At 40.0% G+C, this 15,589-nt stretch overlaps 1 protein-coding gene across 1 annotated transcript in view; it reads right to left on the reverse strand.

Moving 5' to 3' along the window:
- LOC150102300 (uncharacterized) overlaps positions 1-12,444 on the reverse strand; it is a 74,722-nt gene extending 62,278 nt beyond the window's left edge. Inside the window, exon 1 of the mRNA XM_090399554.1 lies at positions 12,377-12,444. Coding sequence (XP_090255680.1) covers positions 12,377-12,444 — 68 coding nt within the window. The remainder of the gene's footprint in view (positions 1-12,376) is intronic.
- Between the last annotated feature and the right edge of the window lie 3,145 nt (positions 12,445-15,589).

A 15,589-nucleotide genomic window follows, 5' to 3' on the forward strand; every position in this document is an offset into this window, starting at 1 on the left:
TTAAATTTCTGCTCAGGACACAGACTGAATATTACTAACACAATGTTACAACATAAAAATGTGCACAAATTCACATAGAGAGAAGAGGCAAGGAATAAGAAAAGTCTTATTGACTATGTTATTCTTGATAGTGATGTTCTCTTCGTGGTGTAGGACACCAGAGTGTACAGAGGATTTGAAATTGGAAGTGATCACTATTTAGTCTTGAGCAGGATAAAATTGAATTTCATATTGAAAAGAATAACATGTAAGAAAGTTTTAAAGCAAATAAAAATTGAGCAGCTCTCAGATGTGAACTGTAGACTAAAGTACACAAACATTATTGAAGAAAAGATGAGAGATTTTGAGAACAGGAACCAAACCTTGGAGATTCAGTAGCAAGCCCTAAAGAAAACACTGATTGATTCATTCAGAGAGGCTTGTGGTGAAGTTAAAGAGGCAGTGAAAGAAAAGAAGAAAGCATATCAAACGTTCCGGGCAAATAAGTCAGATTGTGCTCTTAGAGAATACAGAGACAAATGTAAGACTTTTATACTTTATCATGGGAGGACTTTGCAAGAACATAGAAAATAAATATCAAGAAAATGGCAAAATATTCTGGAGGTTGTTGAAGAAGCTTAGAAATGGAGGAATGAGTGCTGTAAAAGGAGTTAGAGATAATAAAGGTGACAAGAAAATGGGAGAAAAAGATATCCTTGAAGTATGGAGTAATTCATCATCATGCATATCAAGGATTTAGGCCTAGCATGTCCTGTTCCGGCCGTAGAAGTCATCGTTGAATCATTTAAGAGGACGACCTGGTTTTCTTTTTTCTAATGGCTTGTACTTGTATGGAGTAATTACTTCGAAAAATTGCTAAATGAAAGAAGCAGTGATGACAGCACAGTGGTAAAAAACACTCAACAGGCATGCAGTCAGGAATACATATCTATACTTGAAGTAGAAAGAGTCATCAAAAGCCTGAAATATGGAAAGGCAGCAGGAATAGATGATATTCGACCAGAAATGCTCAAGTATAGAAGTATAAAAGTCTTACAGTGGCTGCACTGCATAGTTCAGAAGGCCTGGACAGAGGGAAGAATTCTGGATGATTGGAGCAGAGCTCTCATAGTACCCATATATAAAAAAGGGAAATAAACAGGGGATAAATTAACTGTGGAAAGGATACAAAGACGGATGACAAAGATGGTTTCAGGACTGTACAAGGATAGTTATGAGGATCGGCTGAGAGAATGTGGACTGCAGAGTTTGGTGGATAGAAGAGGGAGAGGTGATATGATTGAGACTTTTAAACTGTTGAGAGGTGGTTACAGGGTTGACACTGGGGAGTTCTTTCGCTTGGTTGATCAGCAGGAAGGAGTGATGACAAGAGGCCATCCCTGGAAGTTACGAAAGGAAACTGTGAGCAAGAGGGTAAGGAGTGGTTTCTTTGTGTGGAGGGTGGTTGAGCCGTGGAATGCATTGCCTGATGGAGTGGTGGGAGCGAGAACGGTCAGTGAGTTTAAAGAGTGGTATGATAAACTTTGTGTTTCTCAGGGGGGGACCTCCCCTCGATGAGTCTTGACAGACTTTATGTCTTAGAAAGGACCTCCCTCGATGAGTCTTTTGACTCCTTGGAGGCCTGAATAATAATAATAATAATAATAATAATAATAATAATAATAATAATAATAAAAACTGAATGTGAGAATTACAGAGGTTCCTCTACTAAGTGTTCCTGGTAAGATTTATTCAAGTATCCTTGAGAAACAGTGCAGAACGATTGTGGAAGAGTAGCTTGGTGAAGAACAAGCTGGATTCAGGCCAAATAGAAGCTGTCAGGATCAGATTTTCACTTTGCGACACATAGTTGAGAAATCATTGGTGAGATAACAAAGATCTGTATTTAAGTTTTGTAGATCTGGAAAAGGCATATGACAAGGTGCCAAGAGAGAAGTTGTTCAAAATGCTACAGTTATATGGTGTCAAATGGGGCATTATATCAAGCAATACTTAGTCTTTATTTGAGTTGTAAGACAGCAGTTACAATTGAAAGATGTACAGGAAGATGGATTAATGTTAAATCTGGTGTACATTATGGTGTACAGACAAGGTGTACATTATCCCCTCTGTTATTCATTATCTATATGGATCACATTATGAAGGAAAGTAGTATTAAACCTTGATATCAAGATTGGAGATGTTGATCTCAGCACTTTGCTTTATGTAGATGATGTTATACTTCTAAATAAATCCACTACAAGTCTGCAAGATTCCCTGACTAAATTGAATAACTGTTGTAATAGATATGATATGAAGATCAGCAATAACAAGACAAAGTCAATGAAAATAGGCAGAAGCATTGGAAATATCAACTGCATTGTGAATGGAGAACCTATAGAATAAGTAAAACATTTCAGATACTTCAGCACAATTTTTAGTGAAGATGGTAAATTAGATATGGAAATAGACAAGAATCAACAAAGCAGGTATGGTAGAAAGTCAACTAAATAAATTTATATGGAATAACAGAGAAATTAGTGAAAACACTCAATTAGATATATACTAGACAGTGTTCAAACCTGTTTTAACTTATAAATCTGAGAGCTGGGTTAGAAGTAAAACACTTGACCAAAGACTAGAGACCACAGATATGAGAGTCCTGAGAAAGATTAGGGGTATGAACAGATGGCAGCAATGGTAATATCATATTAAAAACGAAGATATTAGGAAAGAACTTGACACTGTCAGCATCCAGGAATTCGTCAGCAGAGCTAATCATACCAATGACTGGTATGGTCACTTAAACAGAATGGGAGAGGAAAGATTAGCAAAACAGGTGTTCTCTGCCGTTTGGTAGAAAAAAGACCCACAGGAAGACCAAGATATATGTGGATTGATACAGTAAAAAGTGCCTTAGAAGATAGAAATATAAGATCTGATAACGTTGGAGTCTTGACAGGTAACACTGATTTGGAGAATAACAGTAAAAAATAAGTTAGTAATGATGTAAATTTTTCATGTAGTACTATCATATCTTGTACACCCCTTGAGGATACATGTCAGAAATTTGATGATGGTGATGATTGTTCTTTGTTTACTGTAAACATTGATTCCATATGTACTAAATTTAGCTTTCAGTGGGGAAGAAAAAAAGCAGCCTTTTCTATACTAGATAATACGAGTTTTTTGGGTATTGTTGTTATTATTATTATTGTACGGGCACCTCCACAGAGTTCAAAGACTCATTGCAGAACACCCAAACTATCCACACAATTTATCATACCTCTCCTTCAACCCATTAACAGACAAAGCACTCAAAACTGACTCTGGTAACCCATTCGGCTCATTCATCAATCTTCAAGCAAAAAATCTTTAACTACATCTTTATTCAACTTGCAGAGATGACCCCTTGTTATGGGCCTTCTAGCCAAGTGCTGAAACATTTCCACGGCCAGTAGGAGGAGAAATGACTGTGGAAGAATGATATTGTGGGATAAAAATGGGAATAGAGTGACTGATGCAGAGGACATAGTGGAATTGTTCAATGAACACTTTATTGGAGTATTTCATCCTAGAGGAGTCAGTTTTAATGCTAGAGGGATAGGACTGGTACGAGGTCTGGAGGTACAGGAGGAGAGTGTGTTTCAGATACTGAGTACTCTGGATGTCAGTAAAGCTGTGGGACTGGATGGTATTTCGCCACGAGTTTTGAGAGAATGTGCTAGCGAATTGACAATACCTTTAACGTGGCTTTACAATGAAAGTCTGGCTTTGGCAAAGGTGCCCAGGGAATGGAAGGAAGGTAAGATAGTGCCATTGCATAAGGGTGGTAACAGACTGGAAGTGTCTAATTATAGGCCAGTCTGTGTGTCATCAGTAGTTGTTAAGATCTTGGAGAAAGTAGTGAGGGACCGTGTACAGCATTGGGCAGATGAGGGTAATGTTATCTGTGAGAATCAACATGGATTTGTGAAAGGACGCTCTTGTTTTAGCAATATGCTAGCCTTTTATAATAAAGTTACAAGAGCATTAGATGAGGGAAAGGCATATATTGCAATTTTCTTAGACTTGGCGAAGGCATTTGACAGGGTGCCACATGATAAGCTGATATTTAAGTTGCAGCACATGGGTCTGGATGTCAGATTGGTCAACTGGATTCAGGATTGGCTGTCTGATAGGTATCAGAGAGTTGTGTATGGTGGAGCAGTTTCCAGGAGGCAGAGGGTTACAAGTGGGGTCCCACAGGGCTCAGTACTAGGACCTATATTGTTTAACCTTTATATCAATGACATAGCCAGTGGATTGCAGGGGGATATTCAGTTGTTTGCGGATGATGCGAAGCTGGGAAGGATTATTAGTAATAGCGCAGATGTGGTAGCCCTGCAAGAGGATTTAAATAAGCTAGATAGATGGGCAAATGAATGGGGGTATCAGTTTAATGCAGCAAAATGTAAGGTCTTGAGGTTTGGGAAACATCGATGGGATGCTGCATACTCTATGGGAGGAGTTATACTGGAGGAAGTAGGGGAGACAAGAGATCTGGGGTTGATGATTGATAGAAACCTGAAGTTTAGGGGACATATTGCAAAGGTGGTGAAGGTAACACAGAGGATTGCTGCTATTATGAGAAGGACACTGACCTGCAGAGATAAGAGGGTTATCATTCCGTTGTATAAGTCTCTGATCAGACCACACTTGGACTATTGTTCTCAGATTTGGTCCCCAGGATTTGAAGGGGATAAATTAACTGTGGAAAGGATACAAAGACGGATGACAAAGATGGTTTCAGGACTGTACAAGGATAGTTATGAGGATCGGCTGAGAGAATGTGGACTGCAGAGTTTGGCGGATAGAAGAAGGAGAGGTGATATGATTGAGACTTTTAAACTGTTGAGAGGTGGTTACAGGGTTGACACTGGGGAGTTCTTTCGCTTGGTTGATCAGCGGGAAGGAGTGATGACAAGAGGCCATCCCTGAAAGTTACGAAAGGAAACTGTGAGCAAGAGGGTAAGGAGTGGTTTCTTTGTGTGGAGGGTGGTTGAGCCATGGAATGCATTGCCTGATGGAGTGGTGGGAGCGAGAACGGTCAGTGACTTTAAAGAGTGGTATGATAAACTTTGTGTTTCTCAGGGGGGGGACCTCCCCTCGATGAGTCTTGACAGACTTTATGTCTTAGGAAGGACCTCCCTCGATGAGTCTTTCGACTCCTTGGAGGCCTGAATAATAATAATAATAATAATAATAATAATAATAATAATAATCTATCCTATAACCCCCTTTAAGCAACTTAAATGTTTCTATCATATCCCCCTTTTTCTCCTATCAACCAGATTCTGCAATCCACAAAGCTTCAATCTATCCTCATAGGAAACATTCCACAGGCCACTCACCATCTTGGTCACTAGCCTCTGAATCCTCTCCACTGCTTCCTCATCCCCAAGAAACCCAGGTGACTAGACTTGAGCACAGTAATCAAGATGTGGGTATTACAAAGTCTGATAAAGAGGAATAACAACTTCATTATTAGTATTGCGTGTTCTTCAATAGCCAAGTAATATGTCCTCTAAACTTTAACTCTTTCTACCACCACCACCACCACCCCTAACTCTCTAGCTTCCTCTATTTCGTAGCGTCCATCAATGTTCCCCCCCCACCCCCCCCCCCCCCCACCCCCCCCCCCCCCCACCCCCCCCCCCCCCCACCCCCCCCCCCCCCCACCCCCCCCCCCCCCCACCCCCCCCCCCCCCCACCCCCCCCCCCCCCCACCCCCCCCCCCCCCCACCCCCCCCCCCCCCCACCCCCCCCCCCCCCCACCCCCCCCCCCCCCCACCCCCCCCCCCCCCCACCCCCCCCCCCCCCCACCCCCCCCCCCCCCCACCCCCCCCCCCCCCCACCCCCCCCCCCCCCCACCCCCCCCCCCCCCCACCCCCCCCCCCCCCCACCCCCCCCCCCCCCCACCCCCCCCCCCCCCCACCCCCCCCCCCCCCCACCCCCCCCCCCCCCCACCCCCCCCCCCCCCCACCCCCCCCCCCCCCCACCCCCCCCCCCCCCCACCCCCCCCCCCCCCCACCCCCCCCCCCCCCCACCCCCCCCCCCCCCCACCCCCCCCCCCCCCCACCCCCCCCCCCCCCCACCCCCCCCCCAGTTTTATTCTTGTTAAAATGCTCTAAGCAGTTCAAAGATTTTCATGCGAGTGCGCTTTTGATCTGCTGTGAGCAAGTGCGATACCCATCTTCAACAAAGTTTTTTGATATGCAATTCTTCATGCAAAATATATCCTACACATTCTTTTGAAATGCCTATAGTCTCAGCAATTTCATGGACTTTGACTCACCGGTCATCCAATACCATATCGTGCACTTCATCGATGATTTCTAGTGTTGTTACACTTTTTTGGACATCCTTCACATGGATCATCTTCAAGGCTGGTATGGCCATGTTTAAACTCGGCAGCCCATTTCTTAATTGTTGAAAATGAAGGAGAAGAGTGCCCATAAACTTTTATGAACTTCGAATGAATTTCTTTTGGCATTAAACCTTCTTTTACAAAGAATTTTATAACCACGCGATACTGAATTTTATACATTTCAAGTTATACAGACAACACTTTAGCTTCAGATAGCTGTATAAAACAAACTACTCAGTAGAATGACTTGCAATTTCACATGGATGCTTAAAAGATATACCAACTTAGAAAAAAAAATCTTGCCATGAAAAAAAAAATAGTATTGCCATTTATGGTCAAGGCAGAGAACTTTTCAGACCACCCTCATATGCAGCCTCCCATCGATGTATCCCAAAAACGATGTATCCCAAACATATGGCATTGATTTCTCAAGAATGAAACGATATCATGAGTATACTATGTATGCATGGAGAGATATTGCAGATGTCTGTGTGGAGAGGTTGAATAAGAGAGATGAGCAAGTGTTAAATGGTTTTAGTATGAAACAACTGGAGAGGCTGTTGCTGGACGTGATGTGGAGAGTGAATCTTAGCAAGTAAGAAGCAATGTGGAAAAGCTGAGGAGTAAGGTGGCAGGGATTAAAGGGATGTTCATAAATGGAGAAGTGAGCAGCAATAGTGAGGGAAATGAGAAAACAGGAGTGCAAGAAACAGAGGGAAAAGGGAAATCAGGATGGATGGAGGAAGAGAGACTGTGAGAAATGTTGATTCTCGAAGAGGAAGTGAATATGTTAGTAAATAATAAAGGAATAAGATGGCCTGTGATGTTTGGGAGGAGGGCATTTGTGTCTAGAGAAGGTTCTGGGAAGGGTCATGTGAGAAAGAGAGAGAGGAATGCCTAGAGGAAAGCATGGAGGAGTCACAAACAAACTGTTTTGTTTGTGTACAAATGTCCGAGGTACCAGAAATAAGGAGGATGAAATTGTTTATTGAGTTCATTCACTCAGAAAATTTTTTAATAAATGACTCATAGTTGGATGACGACAACATCCTGACAGAAATAGAAAGTATGATATGTTTATGTGAAGACAGAAAAAGGCAGAAAGTGCTTTTGAGGATAGAAAAAGAGTTGCGCCCATGAAAGATAGTCATGCAAGGGGTGGGGGACGAGAAACAGTGGCAGTGGTTTGAGTTAGTATGGTATGAGATAGAGGTTAATCCAGTGAAATATTTAGTTTTTGCTATATATCTGCTAATGGGGAGGGCAGGACTGATGAATTATATAATAATATAAGCAAATAGGAAATGGTGATAATTATAAGCGATTTTAATTATAGTAATATAGATTTGGATGATAAGATATCTTAAAGAATTAAAGAAAATGAATTTCTTCAGTCTTTGAGAAACAAGCTGTCTTAGGCAGTATGTAATAGAGAGTACATGAGCTTGGATTTGATGAACTCATCAGAGAATGTCATTATAAATGAGGTACTGAATCTACCTCTCATTGGTCAGAGTGATCATGAAGTGATTACTTGGATGATGTCCAACGTATGAGGACTTCTGTGAGGGTAGGATATATATGGATCTACAAGGCTAGTGATTATGAAAGTGCTAGGGATGACTTACAGCTGTATCATGGAATGAAGAGTTGGGTTGAAAGGAGATCAATGTTTCTTGGGGTGCTATTCAATAATACTGTCCATCAGAAGCAATATCTAAATGTATTTGTGTCAGAAGGTTAAATAAGGTAGGTGTGAAATAGATAAATGAAGAGATTAACCATACAATCTGGAGAAAGAAGGTAGTATGGAAACAGTGTAAAATGAGTGGTAATAATCAGTTGCATGAGAAGTACAAAGAACAGGCAAGGAAGGCAACTCATTTGGTAAGGGTAGCAAAAGTGCAGTATAAATATCAGTTAGCTAATGAAGCAAAAAAAAAAAGCCAGCAGAAGAAAGAATGATTATGGAAGGATGATGTTGGTCAGTGAAAATGGTAAAAGATAACCACTGCAATTAATATAGTTGAGATATTAAATGAGCATTTCCTAAAGGTATTTCATCTTTATGAATGTGACAATGTGCTTGGTTTGAGTGCAGTGGAAATGGAGTAGGAGCAACTCACTGTGAGTGAACTCCTAGGAGGTATGTGGGGAATTGAGCAAACTTTGATGTTAATAAGGCTGTGTACTACACATATCCAAGTGTGCGCGTGCATGTGTGTGTGTGTGTGTGTGTGTGTGTTGTGATTAAAGTGTGGACTAAGATTCAGAATTATGTTGAGAACAGCGGCATTCTCTTTGGAAGGTCAAAGAGAATGCCATGGGTTTTTCCTAAAGCAAAATCATGTTATGATTATCTGCTTACTTATTACAATATAAGGTGACATTATAAGGCTACAGGTACATTGGACAAGGGAGATGCATACAGTGGTATAATTTAGATTTTGCAAAGTTAAAGTTTCTTGATAGATTGTCACATGATGAGTTGATAGTTAAATTGGAATAGATAGAGTTGGAACGAAGAGTTGGGTTGAAAGGAGATCAATGTTTAATGCATTGGATTGAAGACTGGCTATTCCAATTATAACATTTGCAATTGCAATTATAACAAGCTTCGGAGTGAGCTTGCAGCCATCCCATGGCAGAACATATTGCAAGGGAAAGATGTTAGCAGTGCTTGGGATAAAATCAGTGGGTATCTGAGGAAAGCAATATCAGATTGTGTCCCCATGGTCAGGAGGTCAAACAAGGCAGGCATTAGATGGATGAGCAGTAGTATCAAGCTTGAACTACAAAAAAAGAAAATGTTATGGAGAATTTACAAGGAGAAGGGCGATCAGGATACCCATGAGCAGTACAAGGCTCAAGCTAGGAAGGTTACCAGCATAGTAAGAAAAGCTAAATCAGATTATGAGAAGACCTTAGCCAAAGAGATCAAGGGTAATCCCAAAGAGTTCTTCCGCTATGTGGCAAGTAAGAGGAAGAATGACTTCGGAAGGATAACCTTAGTGGGTGCTGATGGTATTGAGGTGACAAAATCAGATGTAATAGTCGAGTTACTGAGTGATCACTTCTCAAAAGTCTATCACCCAAGTGAGGATATCTCTATACCTATAGCAATACCTAATGTGAGAATTGAAGCTAAAGAATCAGAGGTATTAAATATATTGCGAAACTTAAATGCAAACACTGCGGTAGGCTTAGATGGAATATCAGCTCGGGTGTTGCGTGAATGTGCAAATGAATTGTCAACCCCTCTTACCTGGATATTTAATTTAAGTTTGAACTCTGGTATGGTCCCTAGGGAGTGGAAGTTAGGCAAAGTGGTTCCTTTGCATAAGGGTGGCTCTAAAACTGCAGTATTGAATTACAGACCAATCACCATCTCAGGAGTAGTGGTAAAAGTATTGGAAAAGTTGGTTAAAGACAAAATTCAAGAATGGGTGGATCAGGATATGATACTCTATAGAGGCCAACATGGTTTTGTTAAAGGTAGATCCTGCCTTAGCAATCTATTAACTATCCATAATAGAATAACATCAGAGTTGGACAAAGGAACTGGCTACACAGTGGTACTTCTGGATTTTGCTAAGGCTTTTGACAGGATACCCCATAGAACACTGTTACGCAAATTGGAGCAGATGGGAATGGATATTAAATTGGTGATATGGATAGGAGAATGGCTCAGGGAGAGATACCATAAGGTGGTGTATGGAGGAGCCGAGTCCAGAATGAGGCAGGTGACCAGTGGTGTGCCTCAGGGCTCTGTGCTTGGGCCAATGTTGTTTAATTTGTATATAAATGATATAGGAAACGGCTTAAAGGGAGATATTCAGTTGTTTGCTGATGATGCAAAGTTGTGTAGTGCAATAAAAAATCAAGCTGATGTTGAAAGTTTGCAGGAGGATTTAAATAAGCTGGTAAAATGGGCAAAAGAAAATGGATGTCAGTTCAATGTGGAAAAGTGTAAAGTCTTGCATTTTGGGATTAAAAGATTACCAGCTGTGTACTACATAGATGGAAAGGTACTCCAAGAGATTGATGAGGCTAGGGACTTAGGGGTATTGGTAGATAAGGAGATGAAGTTCAGAGGACACATTGCTAAGGTGTCCAAGATTGCACATAGGATTACTTGGTTGTTGAGGAACACACTGACATCCAGAGATAAAGAGGTTATTATTCCCCTTTATAAAGCATTGATACTTCCACATTTGGATTACTGTGCTCAGGTCTGGTCACCTGGATTCCTTGGAGATGAGGAGGCTGTGGAGAGGGTTCAGAGAAGAGTGACCAAGTTGGTGAGTGATATAAAAAATGCTCCCTACATTGATAGATTGAGAGCTTGTGGATTGCAGAGATTGGCTGATAGGCGAAGAAGAGGGGATATGATAGAAACATTCAAATTACTAAAAGGTTTTTATAGGATTGATGCAGGGGAAATGTTTCAGCTGTGTGATAGTGATGGAAGAACAAGAGGTCATCTCTGGAAATTAAAGAAGAGTGTGGTTAACAAAGGTGTCAGAACAAGGTTTTTTGCCTGGAGGGTGGTGAATGAGTGGAATTCATTGCCTGACTTTGTTGTGAGCTCTTCATCTGTAAATGAATTCAAGAAGAGATATGACAGATATTGTTTTGCTAGTTTGGGTCTCCCGCGATGAGTCTACTGACTCCATGGAGATACCCGTTATAATAATAATAATAATAATAATAATAATAATAATATTCTGATTAGTATATGCAAGTTGTGTATGTGGGAGCAATATCCTGGAAGAGGATAGTCACTACTGGTGTGTCTTGAGGGTCTGTTTTAGGGCCACTGCTGTTTAATGTGTAAGTTAATGATATTGGAATGGAAGATTTGAATGGGGATATTCAGTTGTTTGCAGATGATGCAAAGTTGGGAAGATCTATGAGAAGTGGAGCAGATTTTGTGGTTTCCCAAGTGGACTTATAGGCTGTGTGAATGGGCATGGGAGTTGGGTTACTAGTTCTATGTTGCAGATTGTGATGCTTTAAAATTTGGTAACGAAGATGGGATGAAGAATATACAAGTGGTATGGATATATTGGGGGAAGTTAAAAAAGATGAAGGATTTGGAGATTATGGTAGATAGGGACCTAAAATTTAGCAGACACATTGCTGAAGTTGTGAAACCAGCACAATGAATTTTGGCAATGGTGTGCAAGACACTGACTTTTTGAATTAAGGTGATTATAGTTCTATTGTATAAAGCCACACATGGACTACTGTGCACAAATTTGGTTACCTGGTTTTCAAAAGGATGAAAAAATATTGTAAAGGATCCAGAATCAATTGACTGAAGTTGTTTCTGCTCTGTAGAATGCTGGGTATGAAGAAAGGTTGTGAAAATACAATTTGCAGAGTGTAGTGAATAGGAGGAGTGGAGGGAGGAGGATATGATATGATCATATCATATTGGTAAGGGGTTTTAATCAGATTAATGTAAAGAGGTTTTTCATAGAATGGTGGGATATGAGGAGAACATGAGGTCATCTCTATAAACTCTATAAAGTGGGTGTGACCAGGGGAGTGAGAAGCAGTTTTTTGCATGGAGAATAGTGAATTGGAGTGCATTTCCTAATAGTGTGGTGATTATAGAAATGTGAGTGCATTTATGGGATGGTATGATGAGCTGTGGGGGGGGGGGGGGTAGAGGGACCTTCCATGATGAGTCTTTGACTCCATGTAGGTCTGATGATGATGATAATATTAATTATAATATATGGTTTTTAATCTTCTCACTTGACAGCATTAACTGCAACTATTATCTTTTGTTTATGATACCATTCTGTTGAAATTCAGTTGTAGGAGCTTCTGATCAGCTTTATTAACTATTACAATCCAGCTTAGCATTATCAGCAAACAACTGTAGATTTCTATATCTTAGTATCATTAATGTACAAACTGAACAGCACTAGTCCAAGAAAAGAGCTCTGTGGCATGCCACTAGTTGCTTGTTTTCACCCAGCTTTTTCTTCACCATATACTTTATCTATATCACTTGTTTCATGTTCATTTGTTTCAATTTGCATAATAGATCACCATGCAGTATCCTGTAAAATGCCTTCACAAGGTTCAATAGTATTATTGTGTAACCATTTCCTTTATCTAACTTGAATACAACTTTATTACAGACAGTGAATAAATTATTAAGGCAAGACCAGCCCCTTCACAAAGACATGCTATTTGCCATAGAGTATCATATTCCTACCTACCCATTCCCAAACTGGCTCCTTAATCTATTTTTTCCAATACATTAACCATACTCAGGAGCACTGGGGTCTGTTTTATTACTATTATTATTATTATTTTGAGAGACCTGTATGGAGTCATGGACTCATCGAGGGAGGCCACATACTACACACACCAGATATCATACTTGTTCTTGAATTCATTCACACTGCTTGCACACACAATACCCAATGGCAATCCATTCCAATCATGCACCACTCTATGAGAGAAAAATCTAGTCCTCACCCCCCATTCTTAGTAACATCCATTCTCAGCTTCCAAGGATGTCCTCTTGTCCTTTCCCCAGCCTCCATAAAATGAAAAATTCCCTCAAGTGAAATCCTGTACAACTCTTTCAGAAGTTAGTATGTCTCAATCATATCACCCCTCTTTCTCCTGTTTGCTAGTGTCTGCAGTCTACAAATTCTCAATCTGTCCTCAAAATCAGTATTCCACAATCCTGATATCATTTTTAACACTTTCCTTTGCACTCTCTCTCTCTCTCTCTCTCTCTCTCTCTCTCCACTGTATCAGAATCACCACAGAAACCAGGAGAATAGACTTGCACAACAGTCCAAAGATCTTATCAAGGCCCTGCAAAAAGGTTAAATGACATCCTTATCTTTACATGTGAAAGTTCATTTCAGCATTGCAATTATCTTTTGAGTTGTATTTGCAATCTTTGCTACATGGCCCCTGAACTTCATCTTCCTATCTACTGACAATCCAAGATCCCTAGCTGACCAGTTTCTAGCATAATCCCACAATATAATATAATGATTTGCTATCTTTATCCCAAATCCTCTTTTAAGTAAAGGTCTTGTCTGCTTTCCACTTTCTTGATACTTCTGTACTGAGGCTTAAATTAAAGAACCTGGATGTAGGCATTGTCGATTCTCTCTCTCTCTCTCTCTCTCACTCACACACAAACACCCATATGCATTCTCATAATTATCTCATCTGTAAGGCTTTGAACTTAGTGTTTTCATTTCTGTGTGTGAATGTGCTTGTTTATGTAGTCTTAGATATTATTGTTCATTAAGTGTTTTCACATGGTACCTATACATAAGAACAATGGTGTCTAAGGCTTCCTTGTTGTTTCTCTGATACTTGTGACATAAGATTTAACAAATTAACATGATAACACAAGGAAAAGAGTGAATAACATATTTGATAGCAAATATTTAAAATTATCTGAAAAGTATAGGTCATCATCAGTGTCACCATGCTGTTTGAATACAGAGTAGAACAGGAACAGTGGATTATTTAAAACAGTAAGAGCCATGTGATGGTTTACATTGAACAACACAAATGGATAACAGGAAACATTCTATAACTATTAAAAAAAAAAGAAAAAAAAATTGTTAATGACGTGTTATTAAAACAAGACTCCCCATATCCTCAATAGTGAGAGGCAGTCATTCTGATTTAGGTTTGGACAGTGGAGTACAGACTGACTTTCCCTATCTGCTCTCCTATTTTCTCAGCTCCCCCTCTCTGTTCTAGGTGTTTACAAGGTTTGGGGTTCCTTGTCCTTGCAACTTATCATATTATAATAGAAGAAATACATCTGCTGCCACAACTATGATCAGTGAGATCTAGCTGATCATGACTGGAATACCTTGAATTTATTCACGCTCCCACAATGCGTCTGCAAACTCCAGGGAGATCATCGTCATATGTTATGCTTTTGTGCAGGTCTACACATTTTACCGCGTAAGCTTCTGTAACCGAAAATCCCGCAGAATAGGTTGGTTGCTCCTTATTCCTAGTAGTATCTCATGTCTGTCAAAGCATGTATTCATGGGGCCAGTTTGCCTGCTTTGTGGAAGGAAAAACCTCAGAATAAACCAGAGGAAAAACCCTGTTGTCCACGCCCAAGACCACTAACTTGGCTATGGCTGAGGAAGATCCTTAAGCTCCTCATGTCATCAATGAGAAATGAACCTAGGACACTCCTTCCCCAGGAATATGGTTGCGAAGCGCATAGCCATTCGGCTAACCGCACAGACTACTGTATATTATTATTATACAGTATCTCCAAGGAGATACCATATAATAAGAAGAATGATTTTATTTTTTCTTTACCAATGAAAGTTCCAAAATACTTTATGACCCTCATTAGCATTTAGTAATAATGACTATAAAATCCTAATTGCAATAAATGCTTTTTTTAGAAAAAAAATTAATGATTAGGCTATCAAAAAATAGTAAATAAAAATTATATTAAAAGTAGTGAAAGAGAAGAAAGAGTGAGTAGAGAGAGAGAGAGTGCAATTAGATATTCTGTCAAAGTGCAAAGTATGATAGAAACAAGCTGAAGAAGGATTATGACTATGACTTTAAATGCCTCAATGCATAGGTTATTCTGACGATTCTAAAGCTTTCAAGTTTGTATTCATAATCAATGAAGCCTAATAGTTCTTTTCCCATCTGATCATGTGCAAGGTATCCCAGTCATGATCAGCTAGATCTGACTGATCATAGTTGTGGCAGCAGATGTATTTCTTCTATTATAATATGATAAATTGCAAGGATAAGGAACCCCAAATCTTATAAACACCTAGACAGAGAGGGGGAGCTGAGAAAATGGATCCTTAGGAGAGCAGATAGGGAAAATCAGTCTGTACTCCACTGTCCGAATCTAAATCAGAATGACTGCCTCTCTAACACTAACATTTATACACACAAAACCTATCATACCTCTCCTTAAATTCATTCACTGTCAGGGAACTCACAACTAAGTTTGGCAATTCATTCCAGTCACTTACCACTTACTATACAAAAAATCTTGTATGCACATCTTACTAACCACACTCTTATATAATTTCCACAGATGACACCTAGTTCTCCTATTGGTCATATATAGTGAAAAAAATTTTGCATCAATTTTATAAAACTCCTTTAATATCTTAAATGTTTCTATCATGCCCCCCCCCTTCTTTT

This window comes from Typopeltis vanoorti, chromosome 10 (genome assembly GCF_054136105.1).
Source record: "Typopeltis vanoorti isolate ZY-2024b chromosome 10, IOZ_Tvanoo_1.0, whole genome shotgun sequence".
NCBI lineage: Eukaryota > Metazoa > Arthropoda > Arachnida > Uropygi > Thelyphonidae > Typopeltis > Typopeltis vanoorti.